Source organism: Sceloporus occidentalis, unplaced genomic scaffold (genome assembly GCF_023333645.1).
Source record: "Sceloporus occidentalis isolate IW3139 unplaced genomic scaffold, rSceOcc1.0.p SCAF_145, whole genome shotgun sequence".
Taxonomy (NCBI): domain Eukaryota; kingdom Metazoa; phylum Chordata; class Lepidosauria; order Squamata; family Phrynosomatidae; genus Sceloporus; species Sceloporus occidentalis.
Genome location: NW_028317125.1, coordinates 875,280 through 890,603, shown reverse-complemented (window position 1 = coordinate 890,603; position 15,324 = coordinate 875,280). Strand labels below are relative to the sequence as shown.

Genomic DNA, 15,324 nt, shown 5'->3' with positions numbered 1-15,324 from the left:
GGAGGATTGACTTAGGGGCTGATGGAGCTGACTGACTGGTCCTCTATGGCCGCATTAACGCAGAGCCCCTTAAGCCCGCCGCAACTACCCCCTCCTAACTATCTACCCTCTCCCTCTTTGAAGTTCACTTACCTTTCAGGAGTCCTGCGGTGGGGGTGCAAGGCCTCTGCCTCCCAGCTCTGCCACTGTATGGAACAGTATAGAGTGATGGGAGTTATGATGTACTTTTAGAGCATAATTAGATCATGAAAAAGACATTGGAAACGGTACAGCATAACACCCATCACTCTCACACACTTACCAATCCACACACCTACCAATCCACACGTATACACCAATCCACACATATATATATACCAATCCACACATATATATATACCAATCCACACATATATATACATCAATCCACACATATACATACACCAATCCACACGTATACACCAATCCACACGTATACACCAATCCACACGTATACACCAATCCACACGTATATATATATATACCAATCCACACATATATATACACCAATCCACACATATACACCAATCCACACATATACACCAATCCACACATATACCAATCCACACACATATATACCAATCCACACACATATATACCAATCCACACACATATATACCAATCCACACACATATATACCAATCCACACATATATATACCAATCCACACACATATATACCAATCCACACACATATATACCAATCCACACATATATATATACCAATCCACACATATATACTAATCCACACACATACACCAATCCACACATATATACCAATCCACACATATATACCAAGCCACACATATATACTAAGCCACACATATACCAATCCACTCTCACTGAATGTTTTCCTACCTTTCCTTTTTTTCTCCTTACAGCTCCTTTTCCTCCTCTTCTTCAGTTCTTCTGTCTTCTCTGTCTTCTTCCGGGTCAGAGGGCACGAACAGCGGTGGGCGCGGCTTCAGTGTTGTGCGCCGGGATCTGACAACAAATCCCGGCGCACAGCAGCTGTTGCCGCGCGGATCACAAGGGAGCGGTATCGGAGGTCTTTAGCAGACCTCCGGCTCCCTTGAGTGATTTTAAGCCGGGTTGAACCCGGCTTAAAATCACTCAAGGGAACCGGAGGTCTGTTAAAGACCTCCGATACCGCTCCCTTGCGAGCCTGCTCCTCCAGCGGCGGACATTACTGTCCGTCTCTGGAGGGGTGCCGGGTGCCGCAAGTTGGCACCCCCTGATGAGCGGCACCCGGTGCGGACCGCCCCCCGCCGCCGCCCCCTGGAGTGTGGCGCCCTGTGCGGTCGCACACCCCAAAGGCCGGCCCTGCTCTAAGGGGCCGGGAAGCCCCCACCATGGCCGGCCTTAGGGGTCTGCGGCCGCACAGGGTTTAAATTAAAACATCGGGTTTTTGCGGCGGTTAATGCGGCCGTAGGTAGGGTAGGGGCCTGGAGCTGCAGCTCCATCAGCCCCTAAATCAATGCGGCCTTGCCGTGGTCCGGCCCACCGGGCAAATGCCCGGTGTGCCCGATGGCCAGTCCGGGCCTGTCTACCACCAAGCATAAGATATTTATGATATTCTAGATAAGGACCAATATTTGCAACTTTCACATTATACTGTATTGTTTAGAATTATTTATCTTGGTGTTGCCAATCAATTCCAGTTAAAAAAAAAAAAAAAAGACAAAAAAACCCAGCATGAAACAAATATTTAGAGGCCTGGGGGAGCAATTGTTCCTCAAAGTTATCCAAAACTCTTCAAACAGTGGAAATGTGGCAGGGGTCATGTTATGCAGCTGAAAAGGGTAAGGGGCTGAGGCAAGGAATATGTTAGCATGAGTGTGTATGCGTAAGTGTGTATGTGTATAATACGTGTGCCTATGTGTGCCAGGGTGCATGGTAGTTACTGGGGAGGAAAAGGGCCATGGGGCCACTTGACTTTACCTGCCCTAGGACCAGAAGGTGCTAGCACTCCTCTGCAAATAATGTGTAGAATACATAACACCTTAAGGCAGATGAGTTTGAGCAGATTCAGAAAAAAAACATATATATATATAAAAAATATATATATATATAATTAACTGCAGATAGTTGTTACTCAAACGGTTACTTCACTAAAAGGTTGCAACATTTTAACCAATCACACCGCCTTGTAGCAGGAAGGATGAGGTTGGCTTGTAATCCATAAAGAGGCTTGGAACACAGAAGTCTGAAGTCCATGAGGTTAAAGTGCTATTCATCTGACAGCTTCTGCTGCACTGCAGAGCTGCTATTGTGCGATCGGGCAAAAAGCTGCTGTTTGTAACCGAAGCCATTTGTTTCTGTGCTAGGCTTGCAGAGTCTGTGTGATGGCAACAGCAGTGGCAAGTCTCATTAATGTTCTGGAATCGTACAGGGGCAGAGACAGATTGGTGAGTGCATAAAGCCTATTGTGTACCCTAAACTGTCCTATACCCCTTAACCGTTTCATAACCTGAAGTATTTTGTATCATCAATACTGTAGTAATAATAAGTAGGATGTATTCATAAATATAATATTTAATAGCATTGGAATGTAAAAAAATAATATTGAAACAACCAAATGTTTCAATTTTTGCTTAGTATTTCAAATTTCCACTGAATATGGACCACTGTTAAAAAAAAATAATTAAAAAAAAATAAAAATGTTCAGCAACATCTTAAGTAAATGTATTATTATATGTAATACTGTCACTTTTATTTTTTTACTGCTGTCAAACTGAGAGAAAGATAAATACAACTGAACAGCCCCATGTGATGTAGCTGGAATGGGCAAATAAGAGAATCTGTATACTTGAATTTAATGCACAGCCACTAATTACTTGTATATTGGTTAGGTTTCAGGAGAAGGTGGAATGATGTTGATGTTGAGTACTTTTTTTTCCCTTTTCTTTCTTTATAAGTGATGTTAATACTTTATGTTCCTGCCCTAATGTTTTACATAGAAATTATTGTGTACAATGTTCGGCCGATATGTAAAACACTAGTCTGGCTGGGCTTAGCGAACTGCGCATGAGCCACGCCGAAGCACAGGAGGATAATGTCCAAAGGGACCAAAAAGCTTAAAAGAGGATGTTCTTGAGTCAGCCTTACTGCCCTCAAACTTCTCCACATTTCTTGAGCCAATCTGCCCAGCTGCAGGACAGCATCATATTTAGTGTGCCCAAAATAAGTATAAGATGACACAACTATGATTCTCATATGATGAGATCAAGTGAGAAGCCTAGTAGTTGTGTTTATTATTTATTTTGCGTTATCATGTTCCTATTAGTTCAGGTTCAGTTAAAGGTACGCTCCAGCTATCTTAGAGAGGTCCCTTTGTGTTTACATGTCCCCCTTGCAAATGCATTTGGGGGACCTGCAGAATCCCCCGTATGCATTTGCTCATGCTCTCCTGCCACCCACAGCTATTTTCCATTCAGATCTCCTGGCACATAATATCAGTACTGCTGAGGCTGGATTGGCAAATGTTGAAGGTGGATGAGAGCCCACATACCCGGAGAAAGCTCCCATTGATTTATTTCCTTCACTGATTTACCTGTTTCAGGAACGCATTCAATTACTCATAAAGTACTTTAATATGCATTCTTCTTATGTTAACAGTCTGTGGGGCATCTTTGTTAACAATCATGGTTTTTTTTTCTCTCGATGAGATGTATACTATTCATGTGTTCCTGTCTAGCACCGGTAAAGTGCGATATTAGTAATGCATATGCTCACAGAATCTACCTAACCATCTCAAAAAATTATGTTGCGTGTTTGTTCAGGAAAATAAATATTTACTTTTGCTGAGGTTCTGGTATTGCAGTTGGTAGTTGGTTTTCAGGTTGCGTTTTTGGATCTCAAGTTCACAGTTATGATTATTTAAATATAAAATGAATCTCACGAGGATGCAGTGTATTCCAGTATATGGATTCCAGTATATCTAAAACACACTGTGCATGTTTCATTGTACATTAATAGCGGTCAATCTTATAACTGGGCAATGGCAAATTATGTTATTGATCGAAATAACAAGGTTACATAGAGTAAGTATTTTACATTATTGTCATTTCTAGAGAAAAACAAACTCTGGTTATTATTATTTATCAAATGAAGAATAGAGTTTGTCGGTTAAAGGGACAGTTTAATGTTACTGATAGCTCCACTAAAGAAGTACTTTATTATGTATTCTTTAAAAGATTACAAACATTTAGAGAGAGAAAAAAAGTTGTTCTGAAGCAACTTAACAGTGGCAAGAAAGTACTTCCATTCCGCATAGGGTACAGAGTACGGAGCACATACATTAAAAGGGACCTCTCTGCTGCCATATGCAGTAAAGTCCAAAGGGAATACTTTCAAAACGGTAAGGAACCTTCTACCATAATGTATGGATGGCAGAAATGTCTGTAAACGACTGTACTTACTATATGACTGTACTTATTGTACCTCTCTCCAGTCAATCTGCTTATATAAAAACTATATGCATATATACATTGCTAAAGAACGTAAAGCTTTGATATTTCCCCTTTTTTATTATTAATGACCCACTCCTGCTAATTGAACTAGTTTTCAGTTTCTTGTTCACACAATCGATGTTGAAGTAGATAGAAGTATCCTACGGGTTATATATGCTGCATCTTAAGAAATTTTGCTGGAAATACTGGGGCAAAGTTCATTATTGTAACCTTTTTTCTTTCTCCCAGTAGAATTAATTGTAACTGCAGATAAGCATTCTCATGTTTCATTGTATGTGCAGTATACTAGTCCTTATAGGAAAAATATCTTTACTGCTACCAGGTTAATGGACTTTCATAGTAAACCTGTGTTTTTGTTTGTAACCAGTGTAAACTGTACCACTGATAGTATGAAGCTCTCCTATGCAACTGTAGGCCTACAATCCTAAGGGATTGTAGGCAGCCCATTCTGGGATATACCACAGAGTGTGATGCAATAAATTGGTTTTATGTGCTTTCTTCAATACAGACCATAATAATAAAAGGTAGTTTTGTTAGGGTTACGAAAATGATGCCACAGTAGAGTGGCCTATGAGTGACCCATGTTCCAGGTGATGCTTGGTTCATCTAGGTGAATTTCACATTAGTAGTTTAAATTCCTACATATGCAATATAAATAATGCACGTTATGTGACAAGAGGTTATTTTTTCAATAAAAAGGGTCATTGATGAAGAGCTTCATATATATTTGGTCTGAATATATGTTCAATTTCCTCGTTTCTATTCAGATGCGGACACTATGTTACAGCTGCCAACTCCTAGGTGGGCTTATGACACAGAAGAATGGGGCAAGGCCGAATTTTGGAAAGAGCCTTCTGATTGTGGCTTCTCAGCTCAGTCACTGCAGGACAGTACTGCGTCTATTTGATGATCTGTCCATGCTGGCATACTCCATGAAGTATGGCCTGGGAAAGAAGGTGAGCTGGGGGAGAGAAAAGTCATATTCTATAACCACCAAAGCAATGTTGCCCATGGATACATGTTTGTGACAATTCACACAGTCTATTTAATTTTCTTTATTTCTTTTGCCTCTAGGAGAAAGACTGCCTTATTCGGTATATATCGGTGATTGGTAATATAGCAGATCAGCTATATTACCCCTGTGAGCATGTGGCATGGGCTGCCGATGCCGGTGTTATACATGCAAAGTCTGAAAAGTGGTGGACAGCCAGCACTGCACTTTGGGGTCTCTCTCTCCTTTTGGGAATTTTAAGGTAGTCTCTTCTAACTACTCTTTCTAACTATAGGAGACAGGGGAGGGCTGGCAGCCTAAGGCCTGGGGGGCAAGTCTAGTCAAGTGGCCCATTGCGTCACCAAAGCGGCTGCGAGGGACATAGAAAGCAGCCGTCGTGCGGCAGTCACTCCACCGGCGCCTAATGAAATTAAAGTTTCCAGCGTGCACGCACCGCGCCGCCCAATGGCCGTGCCTCAGCTCTTCATCTCACCCCTTTTAAGGCGTGGGACAAAGAGCTGAGGCATGGCCATTGGGCCTGACTGCCGCAAGACGCAGGGGCGTACCTAGAGTATTTGGCACCTGTGGCAGATCCTGTATGTGGCACCCCCCACACACACACTTTAAAACTGCATAGTTTCTATGGTTAGGCAAACATTGACAGGGGTACAGCAAAATTGTTTTCATTATATACTGAGGCACACATTGACGGTGGTACAGCATAACTGCTATCATTATATACTTAGGGATTACGCTGACAATACTGCAGTACAACCCCTATCACTATATACCAAGCCAAACATTGATGTGGTGAAGGCCTACCACGTCAGTGACTGGCTTAGTATATAGTAGGGATGCACCGTAATGAAAGTTCTGGACCGAAACTGAAAATTCAGCATTCACTTGGCCAAAACTGGGGGGAAAAAAAAACTTTATTAAAAGTAACACACCAAAATTAGACCAAAAAAATCAATAACAATATTGATATAAATATATCATTAACAGCAATCACAATCCTATCATGCCCAGGTTCTAGCATGTGCTGGCTGACTTAGCATGATAGGAGTGTGATTGCTATTTTCAATCATATATATATATATTAATAGTGTAATTTTTCTGTCCAATTTTGGTGTGTAATTTACTTTAAATAAAATACACCAAAGTTGGACAAAAAAAATAACTGATAACAGCAATCACACTCCTATCATGCCTAGGCAGCCAGTACATGCTGGAATCTGGGAATGATAAGATAGTGATTACAGCCTCCTTATGTCATGCTATCCCCCACACTTACACATCCATGCTATCTGAAACCCTCATTCACAAACATTCAGCATAACACCCATCACTCTCACACACTCACTAATCTGTTATTTTCCTACCTTTCCTCTGTCACTGTCACTTTTTCTTCCTCCGCTTCGTTCTTCCTCTTCTTCTTCTTCTGTGTCTCATGTCCTTCCGGTGCAGAGAGCGCGGAAGACGGTGGGCGTGGCTTCAGTGTTGCGGACCGGGATTTGACATCAAGTCCCGACGCACAGCCACAGTTGACGCGCGCATCGTTTCTGACGGCACCCAGGGCGGCCTGCCCCCCCCCAGGTACGACGGCCAGTCATGCTCGCAGCCGCTTAGTTTTGAACTTTGCGGCTGCCTTGAATGTTCGTCTGCCAGCCATCCAGCTGGCCCAGATTCAGGGCGGCCTGGGGGGCAATTGCCCCTGCCCAGCCCGCCCCTGATAGGAGATGCTATATCACAGTGTGAATACATATATGTGTCAAGTGAACCTTTTTGAGCCCAGAGTTTAATAGAGGATGGTGAGATAACTACAACCTGCACGCTCTGTGTAAAACAGAGAGTAACTTGTTGGCTCTGTATAAATAAATGATTATGTTGTTAGACTTTCTTGCACCACAGTGGCGGAGTTTGTCCTTTGTTATTCCAAAATATTCCCTCAATGAAAGTGTGTACATTTTATATGAAAACTGTACAGTGAAATTTATAACGTTAATCTTCAAGTACCCCAAAGCAGATTTTCAGGATAATAATACCACAAAAAAATGTATTATGCAGAAGGGGTGAGGACTCATCCCAATGTAAGATATTTATATTATGAACTATATATTTCAATCTACCACATTGCTTGAAAAACAAAAAGCAATATGAAGTCCAGGTTATGAAAGGGCCCTTTGGTCCCACACAGTGCCACTCTAGAGAACTCCCCCAACAGCACTAACTTAATACAGATGTATTTTTTCAAGGCAGTTACTTTTAAGGTGGGGACCAGGTACCTGTACATCTTTAACATAACGTGCCCTGGAGGAAGATTGAATGGAGGGGATCATGATGGACTGAGATCATGGGCTTTGAGTTTGGGCTGTGCCCTAAATTGATACCGGCACAAAATTGTTTGATGGTCATGTCCTGTGTTCAGGAACATGGAACATAGAAAGAAACTGTAAATCTGTAATTAGAAATTGGAATCGCTTTTCTCTTTCGAGTGAATTGTTGTAACTACTATTTCCCAATTCTATGGTTTCAATTCAAATTATTATTGTACACTGTATATTGTATGTGAGATACTATTTGACAGTCTCATATGTTTGATGTTATAGTTACATTTTCTTTTGTTTTGTATTTTATAAAACTGTAATAAAAATTATTTAAAAAAGAAATTGGAATCACTGGTACATTTAGTGTTGTTTTGTTATCATAATATTGTAGATACTGTTTTCTTTTTAAGCTTCTTATCTCATTGCTTTTCTTTCTCTATTAGGTCTATTAGAATTTTACACCAATTAAGAAGGCACAAGGAAAAGCATACTGGGTAAGTGTTTTATTCTTTGTGTAATATGTGTCTCTGTGGTGAGGAAATCCAAAGCCCAAATTGACCTCAACCAAACTACGGTGTCTCCTTTCCACCATTACATCTGATATACAAATTAATAAACCCCTGGGGTGTATTAGAGTACCCTTAATCTTATTTCTGCATCGTGTGGCAGCGGGTTCTACATTGCCTCTTATTCATTGGTATGACTTAAATATCATTGTTGACCATCTGCCATGCTGACTGTGTATGAAGGATGGAGATTTTTGTGGAGTTGCATTTTATTTAAGAAGTACAGTTATGCCGTATGTGCAGTCTGCCTGTGGTGTGCCTTAGTTGCTAATGAATCGATGTAATCTTGTTTTGTAGGAAGGATCTTCCAAAAAGCCAGGGGGAAATAAAATTCCAAATGAGATCTGAGGTTTTGAACATCATCAGTTCCACCTCTGACTTGGCTAATGCTATCCACTGGATGCCTCCTGGCTTCCTTTGGGGAGGGTGCTCACCAAACTGGTTTGTGGGACTACTAGGGACTATATCCTCATTGATCGGTATTTACCAGACTGCTGTTGGAGGCAGTGCAGGAGGTGTATGAGTCCAAAGAAAGACGAAAGCAAAATGCACGTTGATACGTTGATCTTCTGAATGTTTGAATAAGAAAAGGAAAACTGTAAATATACATCGGACACTGCCTCGCAACTGTTTCACCAATATGTTTTATTTGTTTTATTTTCATAAATGATCCTTGCACTCAGGATAAAAGCTGCTTTGTGTTCAAAGTTAGAACTACTGATTGTAAGCTGCCTAATGAGTTTCTCAGTGTACCAGATTTACTTGACTAGGGAGCTCTGGGCTGGTTTCCATGCAAATCAGAAAGAAAAAAAACTTTGTTAGAAGTTAGATCATACCACATCTAAAATAAGGGTTTTATTTTTACCAGATCAGAAGGAATAAGATGATGAATTAACTTAATTCTGTAAGTGTGTTAATCATATGTGTACATGTATGTGTGTGTATATATATATATATATATATATATATATATATATATATATATATATATATATATATATATATATATATATATATACTTAGTGTATGGACAGTTAGGAGTGGATTTTTATCACTTGCCTACATTATGAGCTACACAGAAACTAAGGGTGGCATACTATTGCGCACATGCTTAGATAAGAATAGCCATGCATAGAGGCAAAACTGTAGTTTTAAAATACTAACTGATTAGTAGTAAGATTTTTATTGTCAAATTCTCTATTGAAGACAATATATTGATAAATTCTAGGACAAGATGTCCTTAGTATATGCATTGAGATTTGCTCTTGCAAGAGCTGTAGTTTTGCCTTCATCAGCTCAAATCCCTGGTGATATTTTATAGCATTCCCTAAATCCCAAGTAACGTGATCCTAACCTTCCACTGAGAGCAGGAGAAAATATCTTTGCTTCACACATCAGCAGGCAGAGGGATCATAGGGGCAGCAGTGCAGCTGGATACCCTGTGAAAGAGGACCCAGTTTTAGCTCTAATGTCCTTTTGTAAAAATGCTGCTTTCGATTATGATTGATTAATTTGAGAGACAATGTCCTACCTCTTTAGGAGAGAAAATGCCTATTTAGGAACAGAATTCCTTCCCTGATGTCCCTGTTTCTAGGAGCTGTAAAATGTTTACTGGATGTGAGTGTACCACAGTCTTTTAATTGCTTAAACATCACAATAATCTGTATAGAAACAGCAGAAAATTGGCTCACAAATTATATTGTGTAAATAAAATGCATTATTCTTCTAAATGTTTTGATCAGTTACAGAGATATCAATTGGTCATAGGGGCGGCAAGTATCACGGGTGGGTAAATAGTTAAGTCTTTATAACGCCATATATGGACTGGGCCCTAGTATGGCTTAGTATTTCGTTTACAAGTTCATGGGCAAATAAGCACTGTACAATGTGTGGCACAAACCCTAAACAGTGACTATCCCCATTTACTGTGAAAATCAAAACAGAATTGAGGTATATTGGGTGAGCAAACATTGTGTCGATCATACACCACCAAACTGCATGTAATAAAATATATCTTCTACTTAAACAGTCAGTTAATGAAAAATGGCCTGGCACATTATGGCATTAAAGAAGACACCAAGATCAGCAGCAGGGGCCCAGTGTGGCGGATCCTGATTTAAAAGAGCTTAGAAGGCTCCGGAGCGGTCACAAATGCCACTATTTTGCCTCTTGCAAGATGGCGGCGTCCTTTAAAAAAAAATAAACAAGTTTCCAAGAGGGTCTCTCCATGCACGTCAATGGAGCCAAGCTTTCTAATCACAATGTGATTATTAAAATTATATATATACACAAAAAAATTGGTATTATGCAAAAATAATTTAGCCCTGTCACTTGCAAAAAAAACAAACCAACATTGGGTATTTCTATACTCAAGACCTAATAGAATCGATTTAGTTTTTTTCATTAGCTTTTGTAAATGAGTAAAAGATAAATTTTTCACTATTTTATGATATGATCAAAATCTGAAGAAAGCTTGGAAAAAAACAAAATCTAAAGAAAGCCCTTCTTGTTCTGAAAAAACAATATATAATTTGTGTGGGTTCGCTAAACGAAAGAAAGGAGAATTACAGCTAAATACAAGCACTGCAAAAATGTTAAAACAGCCTCGGTCCTTAATTCCTTCAATATTTGAGAATAAAGTAAGTTCCCTAAGTGTTTTAATTACAAGGTTAAAAAGTAATGGATTTAAGGGGCAGCCTTACCGTGTACTTCTACATAGCAAGAAGGGTGTTGAAGTTATCCCATTAATGTCCCACTCTTGGTTGGCAATCCATGGCTCCAAGCAAATTATTGAACAGAAGACTAAAATGATGATCATTTAAATAAATGCAAGAAATCCTGTCAAATGCTTTTTCTGCATCACAACTCACTAGTTCGTTCTTCGTGGTATACTTTCTACAAGGTGCTGGAAACATTCCTCAGAGATTTTTGGTCCATATGGACATTATGGCATCACGCAGTTGCTGCAGATTTGTTGGCTGCACGTCCAGGATGTAAGCCTCCCGTTCCACCACATCCCAAAGGTACTCTATTGGATTGAGATCTGGTGACTGTGGAGGCCATTGGAGTACAGTGAACTCATTGTCATGTTCAAGAAACCAGTTTGAGATTATGTGAGCTTTGTGACATGGTGCATTATCCTGCTGGAAGTAGCCATCAGTAGATGGGTACACTGTGGTCATAAAGGGTTGGACATGGTCAGGAACAATACTCAGGTCGGCTGTCGGATTTAAACGATGCGAAAATGGTACTATGGGGCCTAAAGTGTGCCAAGAAAATGTCCCCTACACCATTAAACTACCACCACCAGCCTGAAACGTTGATACACGGCAAGATGGATCCATGCCTTCTTGTTGTTTACACCAAAGTCTGACCCTGCCATCTGAATGTCGACAGCTGGAATCGAGAACTCATCAGACCAGGCAACGTTCTTCCAGTCTTCCATTGTCCAATTTTGGTGAGCCTGTGCGACTTTTAGCCTCAGTTTCCTGTTCTTAGCTGACAGCAGTGGCACCCGGTGTGGTCTTCTGCTGCTGTAGCCCATCTTCAAGGTTCGACATGTTCTTCTCTAATTCCCCTTCCCCCCTCTCTGACCACCCCTTCCTATCCTGCTCTCTCACCTTGCCTCCTATTCGCTCCCTTCCACCCCAACCTCACCTAACCAGAGATCTCAGCTCTGTTAACCTTCAGAAATTCTCAACCAATTTACTACCTCTCCTCTCTCCTATCTCAAACATGTCCTGCCCTGACAATGTTACCTCTCTCTCTCTATAACTCTACTCTCACATCTGCTCTTGAGGAGGTAGGCCCAGTTACTACTCGCTCCTCACGACGTTCATGTTTCCAACCCTGACACACGACTATAACCCGACACCTATGACATTGTTCCCGCACTGCTGACCGTAGTTGGCGAAAGTCTCATTCCATTTCCATCTTTCTGCACTACAAATGAATGCTACATTTCTACTACAATATGTTTATTCTAACATGTTCTTAAAATATGAATACATGGGAAACTATAATGAAAACAGAGCTAAGTCTTTTAACAGTATTACATAATCATTTACATATCACATTACATTTATATAGCGCCAGCAGATTCAGTAGCGCTGTTACAATCAGTGGAATAATTTAAAACCCCACACACTAACAAAATTGTACAAAAGGAGAAGAGGGCCCTTGCGAGCTCACAATCTAGTCGGTGGTTGAGGAAGAAGTGAAACAATAGGAGAGGACTGCTTGGATGGGGATGGGTTCGTAATGTCGTGGGGAACAGAATTCCACAGAAACTTGTTCCAAATGTGTAAAGGTCTGAATCTGCAGCGTTTTCAGGTATGGCCCTCTTTTTGGGGGAAAAAGAGGGGGCAGGAAAATAAATGTTTCAAAATGCATTATTTGGTATTAAGGCTGTATTGAATATTAAAATGTCCCTGTGATATTTTTTTTTTTGTTGAAAATCAAAATTGACCACAAGATGGCAGCAATGCATGTTTTGTTTTAGATGTGTAGTTACACTATATGACCAAAAGTATGTGGATACCAGACCATCAAAACTATATGAGATTTTCCTTGACATCCGATTCCAAAACATGGGCATTAATATGAATTAATTAACCCACTTTGTGTCTATAACAGCCTCCACTCTTCTGGGAAGGCTTTCCGCAAGACTTTGGCGTGTGTGTTGGGGACTTTGTGCCCATTCAGCTTAAAGAGTATTTGTGAGGCCAGACAGCGATGTTCATACCTGGACCCGAGATTGCCGGGTGAGCACCGGTTCTCCGAGTCAAGACCCGTATCCTCTGGGTCGCGGGAGCAGGATCTTGACACGCCCTGCTCCCCGCCCATTTTCCCTTTAAATGGGGGTGTTTCCCGCTTCTGTCAGCGGGAACGCGCCCAACATCAGAGGGATCTACCACTGACGTCACGGGACCGCCCGCTGACGTCAGTGGGCAGTCCAGGTCGCGTCCCGCAAGGGAAGGCTCCGGGTAGCTGGAGCCCAGAAGTTCCCAGGTATGCTGGTTTTCGATTAGAAGGCCTGGCTCGCAGTCACCATTCCAATTCATCCAAAGGTTATGGTCAGGACTCTGTGCTTGTCACCCAGGCTCCTCCACGCTAAACTTATCTTTATGGGCCTTGCTTTGTGCACTGGGGCAGTCATGCTAGAGCAGGAAGGGCCTTTCCCCACCTAGTTTGAAGCATACAGTTTTCCAAAATGTCTTTGTATGCTGTAGCATTAACATAGCCCTTCAGCCGAAACTAAAGGGCCTAGCCCAAACTCTGAAAAACAGCCACAGACCATTATCCCTCCTTCACCACATTTTACAGTAGGCATGTGCCAGTCGCAGATTAGCATGAGTGATGTTTGGACATTGTATGTTCTCATGTTTCTTGCTTTGTTTTGTGTGCAATACAAAATCATGCACAGCACACAATTGCTTTCTGCAGTCATGTATCTCAAATGGTCTTTTGAATAATCATTCCAGTAGTTTTGTTTTTTATATAACCATTACTTTTTTTAACATATGGCACTTGAACTAACTACTTATGGCCATGCATGTGCAGCCCCAAACTCTAATTATACCAGTCACTTTATAGCGGGCCTGTCAACCACATATGTGCAAATGACAGGGTCAACACAGTAGGGACACAATATGTATATAGGTTGAACTTGATGGACTTTGGTCTTTTTTCAACCTTATGAACTATGTAGGAAAAATACAACATTGTCTTGCTTCTAGCATATGTATAGACATATGTATTTAACTCTATTTGGTTCTTGCCAGGATACATTCTCATAGTTGTCAACATTTAAAAAAAATCAAGGGAGACTTTGCCCCACAGCTATCAAATACTTACTTAAAAGTGTACCTCACCCACTTTCCTAAAGCCCCACCCACTTAATTAGCATAATCTGGCCCCACCCAGTTATGATGCTGATTATATCATCAAGATCACAAACTGACTTGCTACCTATTACACAGGCCCTGCCATGGCATCCACATGACTTTCCATGGCCCCCAGAGGATATGTTATTACCATGCATGAACCCTTTAGGCACTTGTTCATGCTCAACGGGCTAATGTGCCATCAAGGGGCAGGCCCAGACCAAGACTCTCTCTTTTTTTTTTTTTTTTTTTTTACAATACCTCTTTTAAAATAAGTTGATTCTCCTAGGTCAACTCTCTTGCTGTACACGCACATTATATATACACAATACTTATTTTAACAAATTACAAAACATGAAAAGCAGCAAAATCAGATTACAGACACAGATGAGCTCTGTTGGACATGGCCACATATACTACTACAAGGCAGGGTCGGTCTGACCTGAGGAGGGACACTTACACTAAAAAGGCACACCCAAACACTCACACTTTACCTCACATACACCTATATCCAATCACTCAGACACACAAATAGACACCAACACTTAAACGCACTACAATACCCACGTACACACACAATCATACCACTCACTTTCCTTACTTCAGCTTATTCTTCAATGTAGCTCTATATAGCTCCTTCAGTGCTCCGCTCTCTGCACGACTTCCCTGGCTCATACACTCTAACATTATATGCAAACACCCACACTCGGTCTAACACCATACACTAACAAACCGTTTCTGGACACTCCGCCCAGTCTAATACTGTGTACTGACACTGAACACACTCTAACACTATACACACTCACTTAAACACCATACAGTAACACCCAATGCAGTTTAACACTCTACACTGACACACTCCAAAAACACACACCTGAAAACTGTACACTGACACCCGCACACACACTCCTTCTACCAACCCACACAGTCTAGCATTGTACACTAACACACACACACTCAAATAATCCCTCAAGTTAAACCCCCTTTTTTAAGGACACTTATGCACTTTAACATACTTCCTACCATATTCCTTAGCTCACCTTTCCTAGTACCTGTCCTGTAATATG

General features: G+C 41.0%; 1 protein-coding gene across 2 annotated transcripts; it reads left to right on the top strand.

Moving 5' to 3' along the window:
- The first annotated feature begins 2,361 nt into the window (after positions 1–2,361).
- PEX11G (peroxisomal biogenesis factor 11 gamma) lies at positions 2,362–8,895 on the top strand. Of its 2 annotated transcripts, none has more exons than XM_089500045.1 (5): positions 2,362–2,424; positions 5,256–5,444; positions 5,563–5,741; positions 8,250–8,300; positions 8,688–8,895. In XM_089500045.1, exons 1-5 carry the CDS (start codon positions 2,362–2,364, stop codon positions 8,893–8,895), a joined length of 690 nt encoding a protein of 229 aa, XP_089356171.1. The 2 variants fall into 2 exon arrangements, with proteins under 2 accessions (XP_089356171.1, XP_089356170.1); XM_089500044.1 differs by having other exon boundaries at positions 8,670–8,895.
- Positions 8,896–15,324: the final 6,429 nt, after the last annotated feature.

Coding starts and splice junctions, on each gene's coding strand:
- PEX11G (XM_089500044.1), top strand. CDS start 2,362: ATGGCAACAGCAGTGGCAAGTCTCATTAATGTTCTGGAATCGTACAGG. Junction 2,425..5,255: donor ACAGGGGCAGAGACAGATTG/GTGAGTGCATAA, acceptor GTTTCTATTCAG/ATGCGGACACTATGTTACAG. Junction 5,742..8,249: donor CTCCTTTTGGGAATTTTAAG/GTAGTCTCTTCT, acceptor TTTCTCTATTAG/GTCTATTAGAATTTTACACC.